Source organism: Panulirus ornatus, chromosome 1 (assembly GCF_036320965.1).
Source record: "Panulirus ornatus isolate Po-2019 chromosome 1, ASM3632096v1, whole genome shotgun sequence".
Taxonomy (NCBI): Eukaryota; Metazoa; Arthropoda; class Malacostraca; order Decapoda; family Palinuridae; genus Panulirus; species Panulirus ornatus.
In genome coordinates, this window is record NC_092224.1 from 71,480,162 (window position 1) to 71,499,997 (window position 19,836).

At 38.3% G+C, this 19,836-nt stretch overlaps 1 protein-coding gene across 3 annotated transcripts in view; it reads right to left on the reverse strand.

Moving 5' to 3' along the window:
- The window catches only part of LOC139749540 (vascular endothelial growth factor receptor 3-like), a 104,298-nt gene that overhangs the window by 13,540 nt on the left and 70,922 nt on the right, over positions 1-19,836 (reverse strand). For all 3 annotated transcript variants that reach the window (XM_071663527.1, XM_071663536.1, XM_071663547.1), the window contains 3 exons: positions 18,448-18,686; positions 13,601-13,737; positions 7,403-7,525 (listed from right to left, as the gene is read on the reverse strand). In XM_071663527.1, the coding sequence (XP_071519628.1) occupies positions 7,403-7,525; positions 13,601-13,737; positions 18,448-18,686 (499 nt within the window). The remainder of the gene's footprint in view (positions 1-7,402; positions 7,526-13,600; positions 13,738-18,447; positions 18,687-19,836) is intronic.

Here is a 19,836-nt window from a genome sequence, read left to right on the forward strand (position 1 = left end):
TTAAACAACCATGGAGACATCATGCACCCCTGCCGCAAACCAACATTCACTGGGAACCAATCACTTTCCTCTCTTCCTACTCATACACATGCCTTACATCCTCGAAAAAACCTTTTCACTGTTTCTAGCAACTTGCCTCCCACTCCATATACTCTTAATACCTTCCACAGAGCTTCTTTATCAACTCTATCATATGCCTTCTCCAGATTCATAAATGCTACATACAAATCCATTTGTTTTTCTAAGTATTTTTCACATACATTCTTCAAAGCAAACACCTGATCCACACATCCTCTACCGCTTCTGAAACCACACTGCTCTTCCCAAATCTGATGCTCTGTTCATGCCTTCACTCTCTCAATCAATACCCTCCTAAATAATTTCCCAGGAATACTCAACAAACTTATACCTCTGTAATTTGAACACTCACCTTTATCCCCTTTGCCTTTGTACAAAGGCACTATGCATGCATTCCGCCAATCCTCAGGTACTTCAACATGAGCCATACATACACTGAATATCCTCACCAACCAGTCAGGAACACAGTCACCCCTTTTTAATAAATTCCACTGCAATACCATCTAAACCCACTGCCTTGCCGGCTTTAACCTTCCACAAAGCTTTCATTACCTCTTCTCTGTTTACCAAACCATTCTCCCTGATCCTCTCACTTCGCACACCATCTTGACCAAAACACCCTATATCTGCCACTCTATCATCAAACACGTTCATCAAACCTTCAAAATACTCACTCCATCTCCTCACATCACCGCTACTTGTTGTTACCTCCCCATTAGCCCCCTTCACCAATGTTCCCATTTGTTCTCTTGTCTTATGTGCTTTATTTACCTCCTTACAAAACATCTTTTTATTCTCCCTAAAATCTAATGATACTCTCTTACCCCAACTCTCATTTGCCCTCTTTTTCACCTCTTACACCTTTCTCTTGACTTCCTGCCTCTTTCTTATATATATCTACCAGTTATTTGCTCTATTTCCCTGCAAAAATTGTCCAAATGCCTCTCTTCTCTTTCACTAACAATCTTACTTCTTCATCCCATCACTCATTACCCTTTCTAATCTGCCCATCTCCCACCCTTCTCATGCTACAAGCATCTTTTGCACAAGCCATCATTGCTTCCCTAAATACATCCCATTCCTTCCCAACTTCCCTTACGTCCTTTGCTCTCACCTTTTTCCATTCTGCACTCAATCTCTCCTGGTACTTCCTTACGTAAGTCTCCTTCCCACGCTCACTTATTCTCCCTACTCTCTTCACCTCAATATTCTCTCTTCTTTTCTGAAAACTACAAATCTTCACCGTCGCCTCCACAAGATAATAATCAGACATCCCTCCAGTTGACCCCCTCAGCACAGTAATATCCAAAAGCCTCTCTTTCATGTGCCTATCAATAAACATGTAATCCAATAACGCTCTCTGGTCATCTCTCCTACTTACATATGTATACTTATGTATATCTCTCTTTTTAAACCAGGTACTCCCAATCACCAGTCCTTTTTCATCACACAAATCTACAAGCTCTTCACCATTTCTCTTTATAACACTAAACACCCCATGTACACCAATTATACCCTCAACTGCCACATTACTCACCTTTGCATTCAAATTATCCATCACTATAACCTGGTCTCACACATCAAAATAGCTAACACACTCACTCAGCTGCTCCTAAAACACTTGCCTCTCATGATCTTTCTTCTCATGCCCAGGTGCACAGGTACCAATAATCACCCGTCTTTCTCCATCCACTTTCAGTTTTACCCATATCAATTTAGAGTTTACTGTCTTACACTTTATCACATACTCCCACAACTCCTGTTTCAGGAGAAGTGCTATTCCTTCCTTTGCTCTTTTCCTCTCACCAACCCCTGACTTTACTCCCAAGACATTCGAAGAGCAACATGGTACATAGGGCAATGTGCTGTCAATGGGCACATAAAGCAGTCAGGGAAAACCACAGAAAGGTCTGTGGGGCTTGGTTTTGGATAAAAAAAAGGCTCTGGGCATTATAAATAACATTTAGAGGATGGAAGTGAGCTAATGAATGCCATTTCTTTGTTGGATCCAAGCACTTTTTCATTAATGATGAAAACAGTATGCAAGCATAAAAATAAGAAAATGTAGAGACCCAGTTCTTAAACTCATGAAACAGTCTATGGAACGTAGAAAACATTTTTAGCAAAAATATATGATTTTGACAATGTTATAAAATACTAATGTTAATACTAGAAATAAGGTACAAAAATAAAAATAAAATGCCAAACACTAATCAAAAATTGTGGCTGTTCATGCATAAAGTGGTTTTACACAGATTTGCTGGAATTATTCAGAGGGAGGGATCCACCTCATTAAATTGGGAATAGGGTACAGTACACTAAAAGACAGGTTTTTCACTTCCTCTGAAGTCTGTAATTACCTTCCCTTGTCTCTTCTTTTTCTCTTTTAAAATCCTTTCTATATTTCAATTAAGGTCTGGATTTGATGTGGACTTTTGTTCATGACTGGAGCCTTCAATGTAAAATAAAAAATACCTACATGGAGTGACCCAAACATGCCCCTAATCAAGGCTGTACTGATAAAAATAAGAAAAATAATTAAATTAATCAGAGCTCTGCAAATGTTCGTATAACTAACACTTGAGTAAAAGACAAAGGCCATAGGAAAAAAAAATCCAAACAAAATCAAAACATTCAATCCTTGTGTGGCTAGTTTCCAAACAAACTATGGGAAGTAACTGCCAGATGCCTCTTGTAGGGACACATGCACAATACATGTAAAAAATGTAAATGAATAGGAAGGCAACACTGCAGTAAACAGAGAGAGATAGATGCAGAAAGTGAATATCTAGAGAACTAATGAAATGAGAGGCTTTTAATTCCACTGTCACTAACTAGTGGAAATGGAACCATCTCAGATGTGTGAGCAATACTCTGTGCAAAAGCAAATAAATCCCCTGTAGATATGGTGAATAGCTTCTCACAACAAAAATTATTCTGGCAACTTCACAGCGTACAGCACCCCTAGGTTTAGGGAAGCAGACTTTGTGATGTTGATTACGTTGGATTACCAGGATAGAGTGGAGTTATGGTTATGCCTACTATGTTTGTGTTATTACAAGGTTGAATTGTGGTGTTATGAAATTAAGCATATGGTAACAAACGACATGTGAAAATAAATAGGGGGAGATACTGTGTCTTTACAGTAGAGTATTAAAATCAAACAGGTTAGTGCTTCTCCATTCTAAGATGCTTTACAGATCTGAACTGAAAGAGCAGATATGTTCACTGCAAGAAACAGAACAAGTATTTGAATTAGGGTGATGGGAAAGAATGTATATTGGTATCATCTGTGTCAGTCAACGGGTTTAGAAGATGATAAATCATTTATGGAGAGAAGAGAGTATGTGAAAGAACAGAACCCTGATGATCACCAGTGTTGACAGGATATAAGGGAGAAGTTGCACTATAAACAACTACTGCAATGGATCAGCAAGAGAAGTCATTCATTAGGGAACAGAGTGAAGCAGGAAAACCAAAGTTTTGAAAGCAAAAAGTTGTGCCATACCACCAAATGCTATGGATATACTGAGGGCCATATCTAGGGTTTCACCAAAATCCCAGATTGTTGAGGACCAGAGATGAATCATAGAGGGAGGAAGATCACTGTGAATCATGCAGAGCAAGAGCCATATTGATAATTACACAGAAAGGAATGAGATTCTAAGTGCTTTATAAAGTCAGAGTCAAGGAGAGCTTCAAAGGCTTTTTAAGATAGTGATTGGGCAATGGGAAGTAAGTTAAACAGGGTAGAATGGTCCTTTCTTAGGAAAGGGCTGCATCAAGGGATTAGGGCCTCCCTACCTCTTGAAATTTTTGTGCTATCATGCAACTTTTTAAACTTCTGTACACTTGGCATTCACAATTTTATTACTTTAGCTTCATCTGTTCAAGACCATAAAATTGTTTCTTTACATCTTTTCATATCAATCACTCTGCTTAATTTAATGTTTTGGCCTTTGACTGCTCTATTTTTCCATCTCATAAAGAACTGTTCACTGTCAGTACTGTCAAATTGATTGTAGAAGCATGAAGTTGTGATCAAGTCTCTCTCTATATGTTTATTTCTACCATTAGTGATCAATTTTTGTTAAAAGGACAGAATTTTACTCATGTTACCTTGTCTCTTAAACTTGTATGTGTACTATGTCTAAACCTCATATATAAACAAATATACACACCTCATCTCATACTAAGTACCAATTCAATGACCAGCCCCAAGGGAATGATCAACAGCTGGGTTTGCTGTGAACCAGCTGTCCTTTCCAGAATTCAAATTCAGGCCCATCAGACAGGCAGGTTGTAACATTTGCAACTGCATTATGGAGGCTTTGTTGTGTATGCGTTATTGCATAATCATAATTACATAATTTACAATCCTAATTTCTTACACTTTTGATTAGTTAGCATTCATTCACAATTTCACCACTTACTTTACTCTACTCATCCAGTACTCTGGATGGTCCCAAGTCAACTTTAGGTTTGTGTTCATGAAAATCACAAGTAAATGGAAAGGACAGTGGATTACATTTTACCATACAATTCAATGGGATAATGGGAGTTATGCTCTTAGGGAAGATTTCTCAACCTAATTTACACACAAAAGGAGGAGTAAAATCTCCCAAAATACAAGTATAATGCAGATTCACTGTTGATCTAGTATTCAAATAAAAATCATTAAATAATAAAATGATATTGTACAAATAACACTTACATGAAGCTGCTCAGGATCTGGTACAGAAGACAAAGGCTCGGGTAATATCATCACCATGTTGACTGACATTAAAACATAACAAAATGTCTAACTTCATCATTACTTTAACTTTACATCTGATGCTCTTCCTGCTCCCCTTCTTCACAGAAGTGCAAGAATCATGGTGCTTCCCTACTGAGGGTATTAATGCAACATAAGATGTAAACAATTCAGGTGTATGTTCACTGTAACACTGAGCATTGGACTGTCTGCTGTGGGGCTGCAGCCACTTGATAGCAAACAATTGCTTTTTAAAGTCAATGCTTGCTATTGCCATGAACTGTACTATTTTCAAAAGTTTTAACATTTCTTGTGGTATTCTTTGTAAATTATTCCATGCATTTCTTCACAGACAATATACACAATACTGCATATAATTGGTGGCACCACCAGTTGCCAGCGATCACCTGCCACATCAATCACACGCTACTGCTTATGCAGTTTTTGAAATTTTATTCTGTGTATTTATTATCTGATTTATTTTTTCATTTGTATTTCATACATAAAACAGCAGGTAGTGGCTCACCAGGAACTTGGGACTCGAATTTCTTCATATCCTCGCTAAAATAATACTTGCTTCTTGTTATGGTCTTTGGTTCTCTGCCTTTGCGTCTCAAAAAGAAATTCTTACAATTGATATTGTCAAACTGATTTAGAAACTTGAAGGTTGTGACTAAGTCACTCCTTATTCTTCTCTCTCAAATGGTGGGAAAAATTATGGCCTCTTGCTATAATTGAGCTCTCTTAATTCATGTAATATCTTTTAGATATGTTTTAGATATGTTTAGATATGCTTTAGATATCTGGGAGTGGATCTGGCAGCGGATGGAACCATGGAAGCGGAAGTGGATCATAGGGTGGGGGAGGGGGCGAAAATCCTGGGAGCCTTGAAGAATGTGTGGAAGTCAAGAACATTATCTCGGAAAGCAAAAATGGGTATGTTTGAAGGAATAGTGGTTCCAACAATGTTGTATGGTTGCGAGGCGTGGGCTATGGATAGAGTTGTGCGCAGAAGGATGGATGTGCTGGAAATGAGATGTATGAGGACAATGTGTGGTGTGAGGTGGTTTGATCGAGTAAGTAATGTAAGGGTAAGAGAGATGTGTGGAAATAAAAAGAGCGTGGTTGAGAGAGCAGAAGAGGGTGTTTTGAAATGGTTTGGGCACATGGAGAGAATGAGTGAGGAAAGATTGACCAAGAGGATATATGTGTCGGAGGTGGAGGGAACGAGGAGAAGTGGGAGAAAGATGGAGTGAAAAAGATTTTGTGTGATCGGGGCCTGAACATGCAAGAGGGTGAAAGGAGGGCAAGGAATAGAGTGAATTGGATCGATGTGGTATACCGGGGTTGACGTGCTGTCAGTGGATTGAATCAGGGCATGTGAAGTGTCTGGGGTAAACCATGGAAAGCTGTGTAGGTATGTATATTTGCGTGTGTGGACGTATGTATATACATGTGTATGGGGGTGGGTTGGGCCATTTCTTTCGTCTGTTTCCTTGCGCTACCTCGCAAACGCGGGAGACAGTGACAAAGCAAAAAAAAAAAAAAAATCTTTGTTGCCATTCTTTGGACCTTTTCAATTAGTTCTTTTTACTTCTCTCAATAAAGTAACTAAATGTGTGAAACAGTCTAGTTTGAGGCTAATGTAAACTATCAATAGTTTGTTGAATATTTCCTTACCTTTGTATTCAAATGCACTTTTGATATTTTCCACAAAGTTTTTCTTGACAAGTTTTCAGAGGTAAGCTCTGGCAACAGGTTAAGCACAATGTTGACTCCCAAGTCCTTCTCACACAAATTCCTGACCTTACAGATAACATCACGCACAGATTCCTACAAAATATTTCTATGAAATAATACTTGTTTGCTTCTTTCACTACATCTCATCCTCATTATTTTGCATTAACTCAGACTGACTTTCATTCAACCATACATCAGACTACTCTAGAGATTATCTAGATCCCTTTGTAAACAGATGCAATCCTCATCATTCTTTACTTTTCTTATGACTTTGGCATCATCTGCAAATCAGGTATGGGTCTAGTACTTTATGCTAATTATTGATATATATCAGTTAAAGTAATGGTCTTGAGACTCAGCCCTGTTGTAAACTACTGGTAACCTCTACTAATTTTGAGAAGGTTCCCCTGATATATGTCATTCATTCTCTTTCACTAAGATACTGCTCTATCTAACGAAGGAGCCTCCCACTAAGTCCTGCCTAAACTTCCAGCCTCTTTATCAGCTTCCTATGTAGTACAGTGTCAGATACTTTCTGACAATCTAAGAACACACAATCCTCTTCTGTCAAATAGAAAGCTCACTCTCATAAAAATCTCAGAAATTTGTTATGCATGATTTCCTTTCTCTGAATTCATGTAGTCTCTTAGTTTGTCATCTACTGGCTTTCTGATTTCATCTCCCATCTCCCATGTTCATATTGCAAAGAAAAGTAGGAGGCAAAATGAAGAATAATAATGTGGTATGGATAATTATTTTAGATATCTATAGTCTACAAATTAAATGTGTAAAAAATAAATTCCCTGTTATTACAGTGCATCTAATACATACACCACTCTTTTTTTTGTAGTTTTTATCTTTGTAAATGTCCTTTGCAAGCCCAAAATCACTGATCTTGACAATGTTGTCCTCAGCTAGAAGAACATTCCGAGCTGCTAAGTCTCCATGAAGCACCTGGTTAGGAGATAAAAAGTTCAGAGTAGAAGAAAGAAATACTCCTTTAAAGAGATTCACACACACTCATATTACTAACAATGGGAGAAAAAATACATAATTTCTAAACATATTCAAACAGTCATATTATCAACAATGGAAGAAAGGTACATATAATTCCTCAGCATGTTTATAAATTTCTCATCCAAAATACTCTAAATAATTTGGTAATCTTACATTTTCATAAATAATTTGGTAATCTTACATTTTCATTTAGGGTTTGCATAGTTTATGTAAAAACTGCAAAGTACCAAACTTTATGTTAAATGAAGTTTCCCCTCTTAACTGTAAACAGCACTAAAAGCTTTGAACTTACTTTCTAAATAAAACATAATACGGATCTTTCCAGTAACCTTTTCTCTCTCTCCATTACACTCTTTCTTTCCACTAAGGTGTCATAGCCAGTCTTTTTGCACAAGATGTAAATTTGCTAATTACTCTGTCAGAAGGAAGAGTGCCCCCACTAGTTTTGTCAGTTTTCTTTAATGCCCATTTCCTCTCGTTTTTGCCTTTAATTCAGTCACATGGATCATCTTTAAAGACTTTATTAAGTTAGTCAGGTTTTACAACCTCTCATTCCCCCATCTTTCAAGTACATTTCTAAATCCTCTACTGACTAAATCTACTGTTTTATTTCAGTTCAGATTCCTCACTATATGACTATATGACTTTAAAAAGTCATGCAAAATCTCTACTTTACAAAGAGAGATATGAAATCTCTTACCCAGAGACAACAATTCTATTTCATGATATATTCTGGTTCCACCTCTGTAACTTACTCATAAATCAATCAAGTACACACTCTTAGTGGTCATGGTTATATAAAAATTTTGAAAATTACTAATTATATTTTCTACCTGCCTACTGATCAGCAAAAAATCATATACAGGGCACTGCCTGATGAGATATAAAAGTCATTCATAGTATTAAGCAAGGGAGATAAGACAGCCCTACTCTCCTAAGGAATAATAATAGTATCATCCCAATAATAACCTTTGGGGACACTAATCCTCTGCCCAAAGGTTAGGAATGTTTTGCACAAATCTCCAATAAAAAAAAAGAAGGCAGATGTCACAAGCCCAAATCCTGAATGCAAATAAACAGAACCAACTCTATTCTCACTCTTACCAAATCTTGATATCCAGCCTCTTGATACACATTTTATCTTCATCTATGACTTTTATCACACATTCTCTGGCAAGATAAGTACCATCTAAGCTTTGTCGTGTTTTCAATGGAAGAAACTGGATTGTACCTGTTAATACACATAACACCTTAGTGTTATAAATATGAGGAGCTCTTGTTCTTCATGTTTGTTAAGAACTGTGGGGCCTCTTCTGTTCATTTCAGGTATTGAGAAAACTATAAAAGTAACCAATCAATTAAGTGTGCAGTGAAAAATCCAGAGGCACTTACATGAGTGGAAATTCATGATGTTTCACTCCAATACATCGGACCTTGGTTGGAGGTTTAAGAAGCTGTAGTTGATGATGATGGATAGATATAATGATAGATAAACAGACAGATACTGTATATACTTGTCTAAAAGTCTATGTTGTGTATAGGTAAGCCCTTGATTCTTGGCCAAGAAATCATTAATTTATGATATGTCTCATGTATAGGTCAACCCAAGTTTTTGAGGGTAATGGAACAACAAATTAGAGTAATAAAGCACCATATTGTATGGCATGTAAACCTCACTAAAAAATCTCTATGTCCTACAAATTAAGGTTTGCTGAGCCTGAAACAATGAACACCAAAGACAAATTGTTCACCATTTATCATTGCAGCACTTTACAATGAAACATGGGTAGTTTCAGCAAAAACTGTATATTTCCATTCAATTATTCATTCAAATCAATTATGACTGAATATCATTTCAATACAACAGTTTTTAAACAAAATTACTCGAAAAGTGATTGCGGTAACATCTTTTGAACACTGAAAGAAAGCAAAAGCTTAATGTTTTCATAATGATTTTATACCACTATCCACTGTAATATGTATGACATTTCAGCAAAATTATTATATTTCTGTGAATGTATTATACAAAGCACAGTATGAATAGAATATCTTTGTAATATAACAGTATCTTAACCAAAAACTTTTAAAAAAACAAGTAACCTCTCTTGAACACTGGAGGGTTAGGTAAAGTCTTTTCTTTTCATCATATACCTCATCCTATTTCACAATGAAATACATCACGTTTCAGAAAAACTATTAATTTCTGAGAATATATTCATTCATGCATAGTTATGGTAAAACATACGTGCGATGTAAAAGTTTTTTAACTGAAAACAATTCGAAAAACAGGTACCGTCTAGCTGATACAGCAGAGTCCTAGTTGCAGAGGCTTTGCCTTTGCATTGGCCCTTCCCAAACAGCCTTTAATATTACTGTACATTGAAAAATCATTACTGTACACTGAAATTGTGTTGATACTCTTATTGTCTTGCTTCTCATTTTCCAGAAATATGACAAGTCTGTATATAATACAATGTTACGGTACTTTTAATTACTAATTGGTACATATTTTACGCTTCCATTGTTTACTGGCAGTAACTGGTAAATATTTTTCATGTCTGAAGCTAAAAGTTGCTTCTAGCCCTTCCATCATGCATGGATTTCAACCTAACAAAACTATTACCAATGTATAGGTTAACCTTCTAATATTTTGCCTGAACATATGGTCCTAAAAACTCAAACTATACATGAGTATATACAGTAGATATATGGATGAAAAGATATTTCACCTTTAGTGTCTTTCATCCTATTATGTTACGTACATAGCGTTCATATACCTTTAATGTATGAGTAATCTAAAATCAGTATCTAATACCTGGTGGTAGCTGTGGGTACCATCTCAATGGAAGGTGGTGCTCTACCTGACCTTTGTCTGTTTCTTTTACCTTTTTATCCAGATCTCTATCTCTGAATCCAGTGATGAAGTCACCTGCATGGAAGATACTACTCCAAATGTGTGCCCTAGAGAACTGCCTCAGGGGTCTTCAGTTGGATGACACACAGGACTTCTCTTTTCTACAATACTTATATCACAGAAGATCTCTTTGATCCATCCAACTGCAAGCCTGCCATTCCTGGGTAGAGGAGGTGGTTACTCTATTCTGTTACTTAACCCAGAAGAAAGCTTGGTTTTTTGTTCTGGACCATTCTCGCATCCAACAGTTTCTTGATTTGGACCACTTCCTTGCTCCACAATTTCTTGTTCTGGACCCTTTCTCTGCTTAGAGATTGCTTTCTCAAGACCATTTCCTTGCCCAATGATTTTTTGCTTCAGATCATTCCTTTATTTAGTGGCTTCTCACCTTGGAGTTCTCCTTTGTTGAGTGGTTTCTTGTTTTAGACCACTAGTTTGCTTAACAGTTTCTCACTAAATATTCCCTTTCTTTACAGCTTCTTATTTTGATGGTTTCCATGCCTATCACTTCATTCTTTTAGGCCTTTCCATCAACTTGTAATTTCTTGCTATGGACTGTTCCTATTTCTGGTAGTTTCTTACTGTCAACCATTTCCTTGCCTAACAGCTTCTTGCCTTATACCATTTCCTTGCCAAGCTGTTTTTTGACTTAAACCACTCCAATTTCCTGTTAATCTGTTCACTGACAAGCATTGGTAAGAAATGTTTGAACATGCTCTTTTTTTCATAATGGGTGCCTGCATGGGATATTCCATCCCTATATCAGACTGATGTGATGATTTTGAATTTCTGGGAATAGATGTAGGTGGGTTACCTTCTATCTTCATTCTATATTGTCTTCTTTCTTGACCTTACTGACACTGCTCATGCTTCTGAACTGCTTTTGGTATTGTTTCTATTTGTTGGGCTCAGGAAGGATCCAAACTTCTTAGAAGAGATGTAGATAAGTTACCTTTTCATCTATTTTTACTTTTATTTCCACTTTATATTGTATACTTTCTTGACCTTTCTTACATTGTCCATTTTTCCAAGGTTTATTTTTACAGGGAAATCTACTTAACAACAGGATCAAATTTCTAGAGAAGCTGTTGTTATATGAATTACTGTTAAACAAGCAAGCGAAGCCCATGGTGTCTTTACTGACTTTCCCTAGGATGGATAAACTGTTACTGACTGGGATGGTTCATGCTGTGTTGAGCATACAACGAATGTTATACTGGCTGGATTGGGTGCTATATCCCTCCTCCAACTCGATTCTTCTCCCTTCAGACATGGTCTGATCACTCCTGCTCTAATGCTTGTCACATCAGAGTAAAAGTGCATCAGGCAATTAAACTATTCCCTTCCCTTGAATCCCCTTCTGTCTCCATTTCAACTCAGAATCACCCCTTAGCTGTTCTTTAGAGAGTTAAGCACAACCTCATAAAAAGAAGAAAAGTGTGCTAATCTAACTTCTCTTACTGACAAAATTTTCTGGTCCTTGCCTAAAGGATTCTTATCAGCATCTGTATCTCAGTCTTTTCTCTTCTCTTCTGATCTACTCAGTCTATAATTACCTCTCCATTTGAGAGAGAGCAGCCCTTTTTTACCTTTTCTTTCTATATTTCAACTTTGGATGATTCTGCATCTAGTCCTCTGCTCTTATCACTTCCCTCTGAACCTATATCATCTATATTTTTCCTGTGTAAGGTATTTTAAGTACTTTCATAGCTTCAAATGGACAAGGCGTATGGTCCAAATGGCATACCTCCTAGAGTCCTAAGGTAGTGTACCTTTGAGTAGCTCTGATCCTTATTTGCCTATTCTGTCCCAGTCAACAAATCTAGATTCATTTTCCCTTTCAAATATTGCCACATTATTCTTGCCACAGCTATCTCCACACATTTCCTAGTGTCCTAAGGTATTGTACCTTTGAGAAGCTCTGATCCTCATTTGTCTATTCTGTCCCTGTCTAAAAATCTCTAAAAATCTAGATTCATCATTTTTCCCATTCAAATACTGCACCATTATTCTTGCTTATGCTATCTCCTGAGTTTTTGACACTCACTAACTCCTACTCAGACACTCGCAGTCCCATTCTCTTCTTTTTGTTCAGGTTTAGACCTGAGGCACAAAACTGGCTGCTGCTTCTCATACTTTCTGTGTGGAGAAAGGCCACCCAAGGACTGATCATCACGATAATGCCTTCTTTCCTTGAACAACCTAGCTGTGATATTCTCTTTCCCTTTCCATCTTCCCATCTTCTAATGACCTTTCTACCTTTAAGAGTCAAGCTGACAATTAACCATAGGACTCTAATAAATTTCTACTTTATTTTTCTGTTACTCTTCTTCCTTTCAACTGAGATAGCTTTGACTTGGGTATATTTTGTCCATGCCAAGTTGATCAGAAAAGCACATAATTTGTCCTACCAGCAATAATTCATCTTCAAATCTCCTTCTGCTCCAAATTCTTCTACCCTTGATGTCAAGAAGGTGGCATCCACTCTCATTTATAAGAGAAACATCTTGCTAGAAGAAAGTAGTCACAAAGGGCTGTGAAGCATGAGTCCTACACTACCTGAGCCTAGTTTTGCAAGGCTGGAACTTCAGGTGAGGTGCTAAAGGTCTGTTGGGCATATCTTCCAAATGGTAACCCATTTATTTCACCTGAAAGTTTCAGTCTCTTCTATCATCCTCAATATGATTATGCCCTTTTCTAGTTTTTACTCATTGGCTGACTGCTCTTAGAAAGAAAACAAGCCTAGAATTCCTAAAAAACTATTACCTCATACAAAGGAGTCCAATGGGTGAGTTTTCATTAGGTTTTTCCATCCTCCCTACCATCATTTATTGTCTTACACTTCCTGTAGCAATGTTTGAATTTTGGCAAGAATGAGTTGACTGTTTGTTCACAGGCATCTAGATTTGTCCTTGTAACATAAGCTTCTTCCTACAGACAGAAGACTTTAGTGAGCAATGTTTTGGCCCTAGGGGTAGATGGTGGGTTTACCCACAGGTTATTTAGGGTTATTATCACATATTCACACTTAGTTTTGGGCTCTCTCTTCCTTGCTCACTACCCTCCTCTCAAAGATAATATAACATTTTATCTCTTACCTTCTTAAATGCAAGGTATTCCATGCCTCTAGCTATTTGGAAAGCCCAGCAAAGAAGAACTTTGGAACACAAGTTTGCAGGATTGGAGCCAACTACCTGAGAACTGATGTACCCATCTGAAGCACCACTACTGCTCTCTATAGAAAAGATAAAAGGAATTCAATCTTACTTATATTAGTGGGTAACAGCACAAGATTAATCTCCAATAAATTTTGGTTAACTGGACACATGCAAATACTATTTATTTATTTATATATTTTGCTTTGTCGCTGTCTCCTACGTTAGCGAAGTAGCGCAAGGAAACAGACGAAAGAATGGCCCAACCCACCCACATACACATGTATATACATACACGTCCACACACGCAAATATACATACCTATACATCTCAATGTATACATATATATGTACACACAAAGACATATATACACATGTACATAATTCATACTGTCTGCCTTTATTCATTCCCAGTGCCACCCCGCCACACATGGAATAACAACCCCCTCCCCCCCCTCATGTGTGCGAGGTAGCGCTAGGAAAAGACAACAAAGGCCCCATTCGTTCACACTCAGACTCTAGCTGTCATGTAATAATGCACCGAAACCACAGCTCCCTTTCCACATCCAGGCCCCACAGAAGTTTCCATGGTTTACCCCAGACGCTTCACATGCCCTGGTTCAATCCATTGACAGCACGTCAACCCCGGTATACCACATCGTTCCAATTCACTCTATTCCTTGCAAGCCTTTCACCCTCCTGCATGTTCAGGCCCCGATCACTCAAAATCTTTTTCACTCCATTTTTCCACCTCCAATTTGGTCTCCCACTTCTCCTCGTTCCCTCCACCTCTGACACATATATCCTCTTGGACAATCTTTCCTCACTCATTCTCTCCATGTGACCAAACCATATCAAAACACCCTCTTCTGCTCTCTCAACCACACTCTTTTTATTACCACACATCTGTCTTACCCTATTATTACTTACTCGATCAAACCACCTCACACCACATATTGCCCTCAAACATCTCATTTCCAGCACATCCACCCTCCTGCGCACAACTCTATCCATAGCCCACGCCTCGCAACCATACAACATTGTTGGAACCACTATTCCTTCAAACATACGTTTTTGCTTTCCGAGATAATGTTCTCGACTTCCACACATTCTTCAAGGCTCCCAGAATTTTCGCCCCCTCCCCCACCCTATGATCCACTTCCGCTTCCATGTTTCCATCCGCTGCCAGATCCACTCCCAGATATCTAAAACACTTCACTTCCTCCAGTTTTTCTCCATTCAAACTCACCTCCCAATTGACTTGATCCTCAACCCTACTGTACCTAATAACCTTGCTCTTATTCACATTTACTCTTAACTTTCTTCTTCCACACACTTTACCAAACTCAGTCACCAGCTTCTGCAGTTTCTCACATGAATCAGCCACCAGCACTGTATCATCAGCGAACAACAACTGACTCACTTCCCAAGCTCTCTCCTCCACAACAGACTGTATACTTGCCCCTCTTTCAAAAACTCTTGCATTCACCTCCCTAACAACCCCATCCATAAACAAATTAAACAACCATGGAGACATCACACACCCCTGTCGCAAACCTACTTTCACTGAGAACCAATCACTTTCCTCTCGTCCCACACGTACACATACCTTACATCCTCAATAAAAACTTTTCACTGCTTCTAACAACTTGCCTCCCACACCATATATCCTTAATACCTTCCACAGAGCATCTCTATCAACTCTATCATATGCCTTCTCCAGATCCATAAATGCTACATACAAAACCATTTGCTTTTCTAAGTATTTCTCACATACATTCTTCAAAGCAAACACCTGATCCATACATCCTCTACCACCTCTGAAACCACACTGCTCTTCCCTAATCTGATGCTCTGTACATGCATTCACCCTCTCAAATACTACAGTATCTAAATTTAACAAAAACAAAATCTGACAAACATATATATTTTTTCTTTATTATAATTTGTCACTGTCTCTCGTATTAGAGAGGTACAGCAAGGAAACAGACAAAAGAATGGCCCAACCCACCCACATACACATGTATATACATACACGCCCACACATGCACATATACATACCTATACATTTCAATATATACATATATATACATACACAGACAAATACATATGTACACATGTACATATCCATACTTGCTGCCTTTAGCCATTTTTATCACCACCCCGCCACACATGAAATGGCACCCCCCTCCCCCCACACGTGCACAAGGTAGCACTAGGAAAAGACAACAAAAGCCACATTCGTTTGCACTCAGTCTCTAGCTGTCATGTGTAATGCACTGAAACCAGAGCTCCCTTTCCACATCTAGGCCCCACAAAACTTTCCATGGTTTACACAAGACACTTTACATGCCCTGGTTCAATCCACTGACAGCACGTCGACCCTGGTATACCACATCATTCCAATTCACTCTATTCCTTGCATGCACACACACATACATATTCATTTTGCTTTGTCGCTGTCTCCCGCGTTAGCGAGGTAGCGCAAGGAAACAGATGAAAGAAATGGCCCAACCCACCCACATACACATGTATATACATACACATCCACACACGAACATATACATACCTATACATCTCAACGTATACATATATATACACACACAGACATATACATATATATACATGTACATAATTCATACTGTCTGCCTTTTTTTATTCCCATCGCCACCCCACCACACATGAAATAACAACCCCCTCCCCCTCATGTGCGCGAGGTAGCGCTAGGAAAAGACAACAAAGGCCACATTCATTCACACTCAGTCTCTAACTGTCATGTAATAATGCACAGAAACCACGGCTCCCTTTCCACATCCACGCCCCACAGAACTTTCCATGGTTTACCCCAGATGCTTCACATGCCCTGGTTCAATCCATTGACAGCACATCGACCCCGGTATACCACATCGTTCCAATTCACTCCATTCCTTGCACGCCTTTCACCCTCCTGAATGTTCAGGCCCCGATCACTCAAAATCTTTTTCACTCCATCTTTCCACCTCCAGTTTGGTCTACCACTTCTCCTCGTTCCCTCCACCTCTGACACATATATCCTCTTGGTCAATCTTTCCTCACTCATTCTCTCCGTGTGAACAAACCATTTCAAAACACTCTCTTCTGCTCTCTTAACCACTTTTTTCATTACCACACATCTCTCTTACCCTATTATTACTTACTCGATCAAGCCACCTCACACCACATATTGTCCTTTCCAGCACATCCACCCTCCTGTGCACAACTCTATCCATAGCCCACGCCTCGCAACCATACAACATTGTTGGAACCACTATTCCTTCAAGCATACCCATTTTTGCTTTCCGAGATAATGTTCTCGACTTCCACACATTCTTCAAGGCTCCCAGAATTTTCGCCCCCTCCCCCACCCTATGATTCACTTCTGCTTCCATGGTTCCATTCGCTGCCAAATCCACTCCCAGATATCTAAAACACTTCACTTCCTCCAGTTTTTCTCCATTCAAACTTACCTCCCAATATATATATATATATATATATATATATATATATATATATATATATATATATATATATATATCTTTTCTTTCTTTCATACTATTCGCCATTTCCCGCGTTAGCGAGGTAACGTTAAGAACAGAGGACTGGGCCTTTTAGGGAATATCCTCATCTGGCCCCCTTCTCTGTTCCTTCTTTGGGAAAAAAAAAAAAATATATATATAATATATATATATAATATATATATATATTATCCCTGGGGATAGGGGAGGAAAAATATTTCCCATGTATTCCATGCGTTTCATAGAATGCGACTAAAAGGGGAAGGAGCGGGTGGCTAGAAATCCTCCCCTCTCATTTATTTTTTCAATTTTCCAAAAGAGGGAACACAGAAGGGGGCCAGGTGAGGATATTCCCTCAAAGGCCCAGTCCTCTGTTCTTAACGCTATCTCGCTAAAGCAGGAAATGGCGAATAGTATGAAAAAAATAAATAAATAAATATTTATTATCTATTTATTTTGCTTTGTGTGGAAATAAAAAGAGTGTGGTTGAGAGAGCAGAAGAGGGTGTTTTGAAATGGTCTGGTCACATGGAGAGAATGAGTGAGGAAAGATTGACCAAGAGGATATATGTGTCAGAGGTGGAGGGAACGAGGAGAAGTGGGAGACCAAATTAGAGGTGGAAAAATGGAGTGAAAAAGATTGTGAGTGATCGGGGCCTGAACATGCAGGAGGGTGAAAGGCGTGCAAGGAATAGAGTGAATTGGAACGATGTGGTATACCGGGGTTAACGTGCTGTCAATGGATTGAACCAGGGCATGTGAAGCGTCTGGGGTAAACCATGGAAACTTCTGTGGGGCCTGGATGTGGAAAGGGAGCTGTGGTTTCGGTGCATTATTACATGACAGCTAGAGTCTGAGTGTGAACGAATGGGGCCTTTGTTGTCCTTTCCTAGCGCTACCTTGCACACATGAGGGGGAGGGAGTTGTTATTCCATGTGTGGCGAGGTGGCGATGGGAATAAATAAAGGCAGAAAGTATGAATTATGTACATGTGTATATATGTATATGTCTGTGTATGTATGTATGTGTACATTGAGATGTATAGGTATGTATATTTGCGTGTGTGGACGCGTATGTACATACATGTGTATATGGGTGGGTTGGGCCATTCTTTCGTCTGTTTCCTTGCGCTACCTCGCTAAAGCGGGAGACAACAACAAAGCAAAATATATAAATAAATAAGATAAATAAATATATAACAGAACAAGTCTTCAACATAACCAACCTAAAGATGAAACTCAAACATATCAAACACTTACCATATGTAAGAGTGCTCATATCTGAGGTAACATGATGGCTGGAGGAGGTGGAAACATTTCTGTTGCGAAACAGTCCAGGAACTTCTCCATTCATGGTAGGAGACAGTAAAGGCGATGATGGTTGCCCCAAAAAAGTCTGATTAGAGTGTTCAGAGTCAGGTATCTGTCTATTGGTGTAATGTACTGCATCTTGGTTAAAGCTTAAGCGGGCATACTTGAGGCCACGTGAAGTCCTGCCCCTGAAGGATTGAGTAAGCTATGTGAAAATTTTATTTCCTTTACCATATATTATTGTATATCTTAAGATATGACAAAGCATCCTCAGAGAATTTGCAATGTATCACAGACCAGTGAATGCAGGGAATGGCAAATGAATTATCAAATGTGAGATTCAGAGTGAGTAACTTCATACCTACAAGTACTTATGATAGAATTTAGCAATAATGGATGGGCTAGCATGAAATGTTCTGTATGTCTTGCTTGATAAATAAGACTATTCTTCTCAACTATAACCTGCATTATATAAATATCTATTCTTGGTTCATCTGGCATTGATTTCAACCACATCAGGTTTTCTTTTAAATGTTTCTTTAACTGTCCTGTGCATGTTTCTTATTTCATCTTGCAGTACACTAAACAGTCATTCTTGCTTCCTGGTTATTGTTTTATATTTTTGCTTGATTTATTTTCAATAGGGTATTCTTGAATACTTAACAACTCTGTATTTTCCTTACTGAGGGGTTTTCAGGTTTAACACATTTTCTTTTAAAACTTCAATTTGCTGTCAAATGTAGATTGTCGTATCTCTTTCTCTTCTTTCTAGGCTATATAGCTGCAGCATTTTCAGCCTCTCATGGCAATCCATATATTCCATTCCCTCAACTTTGCTCTTGAAAGGCTTCTGAATTCTCCCCTAAGTTAATATATAGTTGTTTCATTGGTGACTATACAATACAACAGTATTCAATTTTGCTTCTTATTCATACATTAAACATTTTCATCAATCGGTTTACATCTCTTGTAGAGGAAGTTCTCTGAATCATACCACTCATCACTTGATAGCATTATCTTCTCAATATGCTCTCTGAAATCTTGTTTCTCATTTATGATGACACCCAAACCTTTTACATTTATCCCATTTTCTATTACTTTTCCTGTTGGTCCTTTATATGGTACCACTAATCCATCCTTGACTCATAACTTATTTGCTCAAATTTATCTTAATCAGAATCCTAATGTTCACTTCTGCCCACTCTTCCCACCTGCAAATTGTTTCTATGCTTTTTTGTATCCCCATTTGATCAGTCTCTAATTCAACTATTTTGCTTACCCTGGTGTCAGAGAAAAGATCTCTACTATGCTTCCCTTTCCTTCACTGTCAACATCATT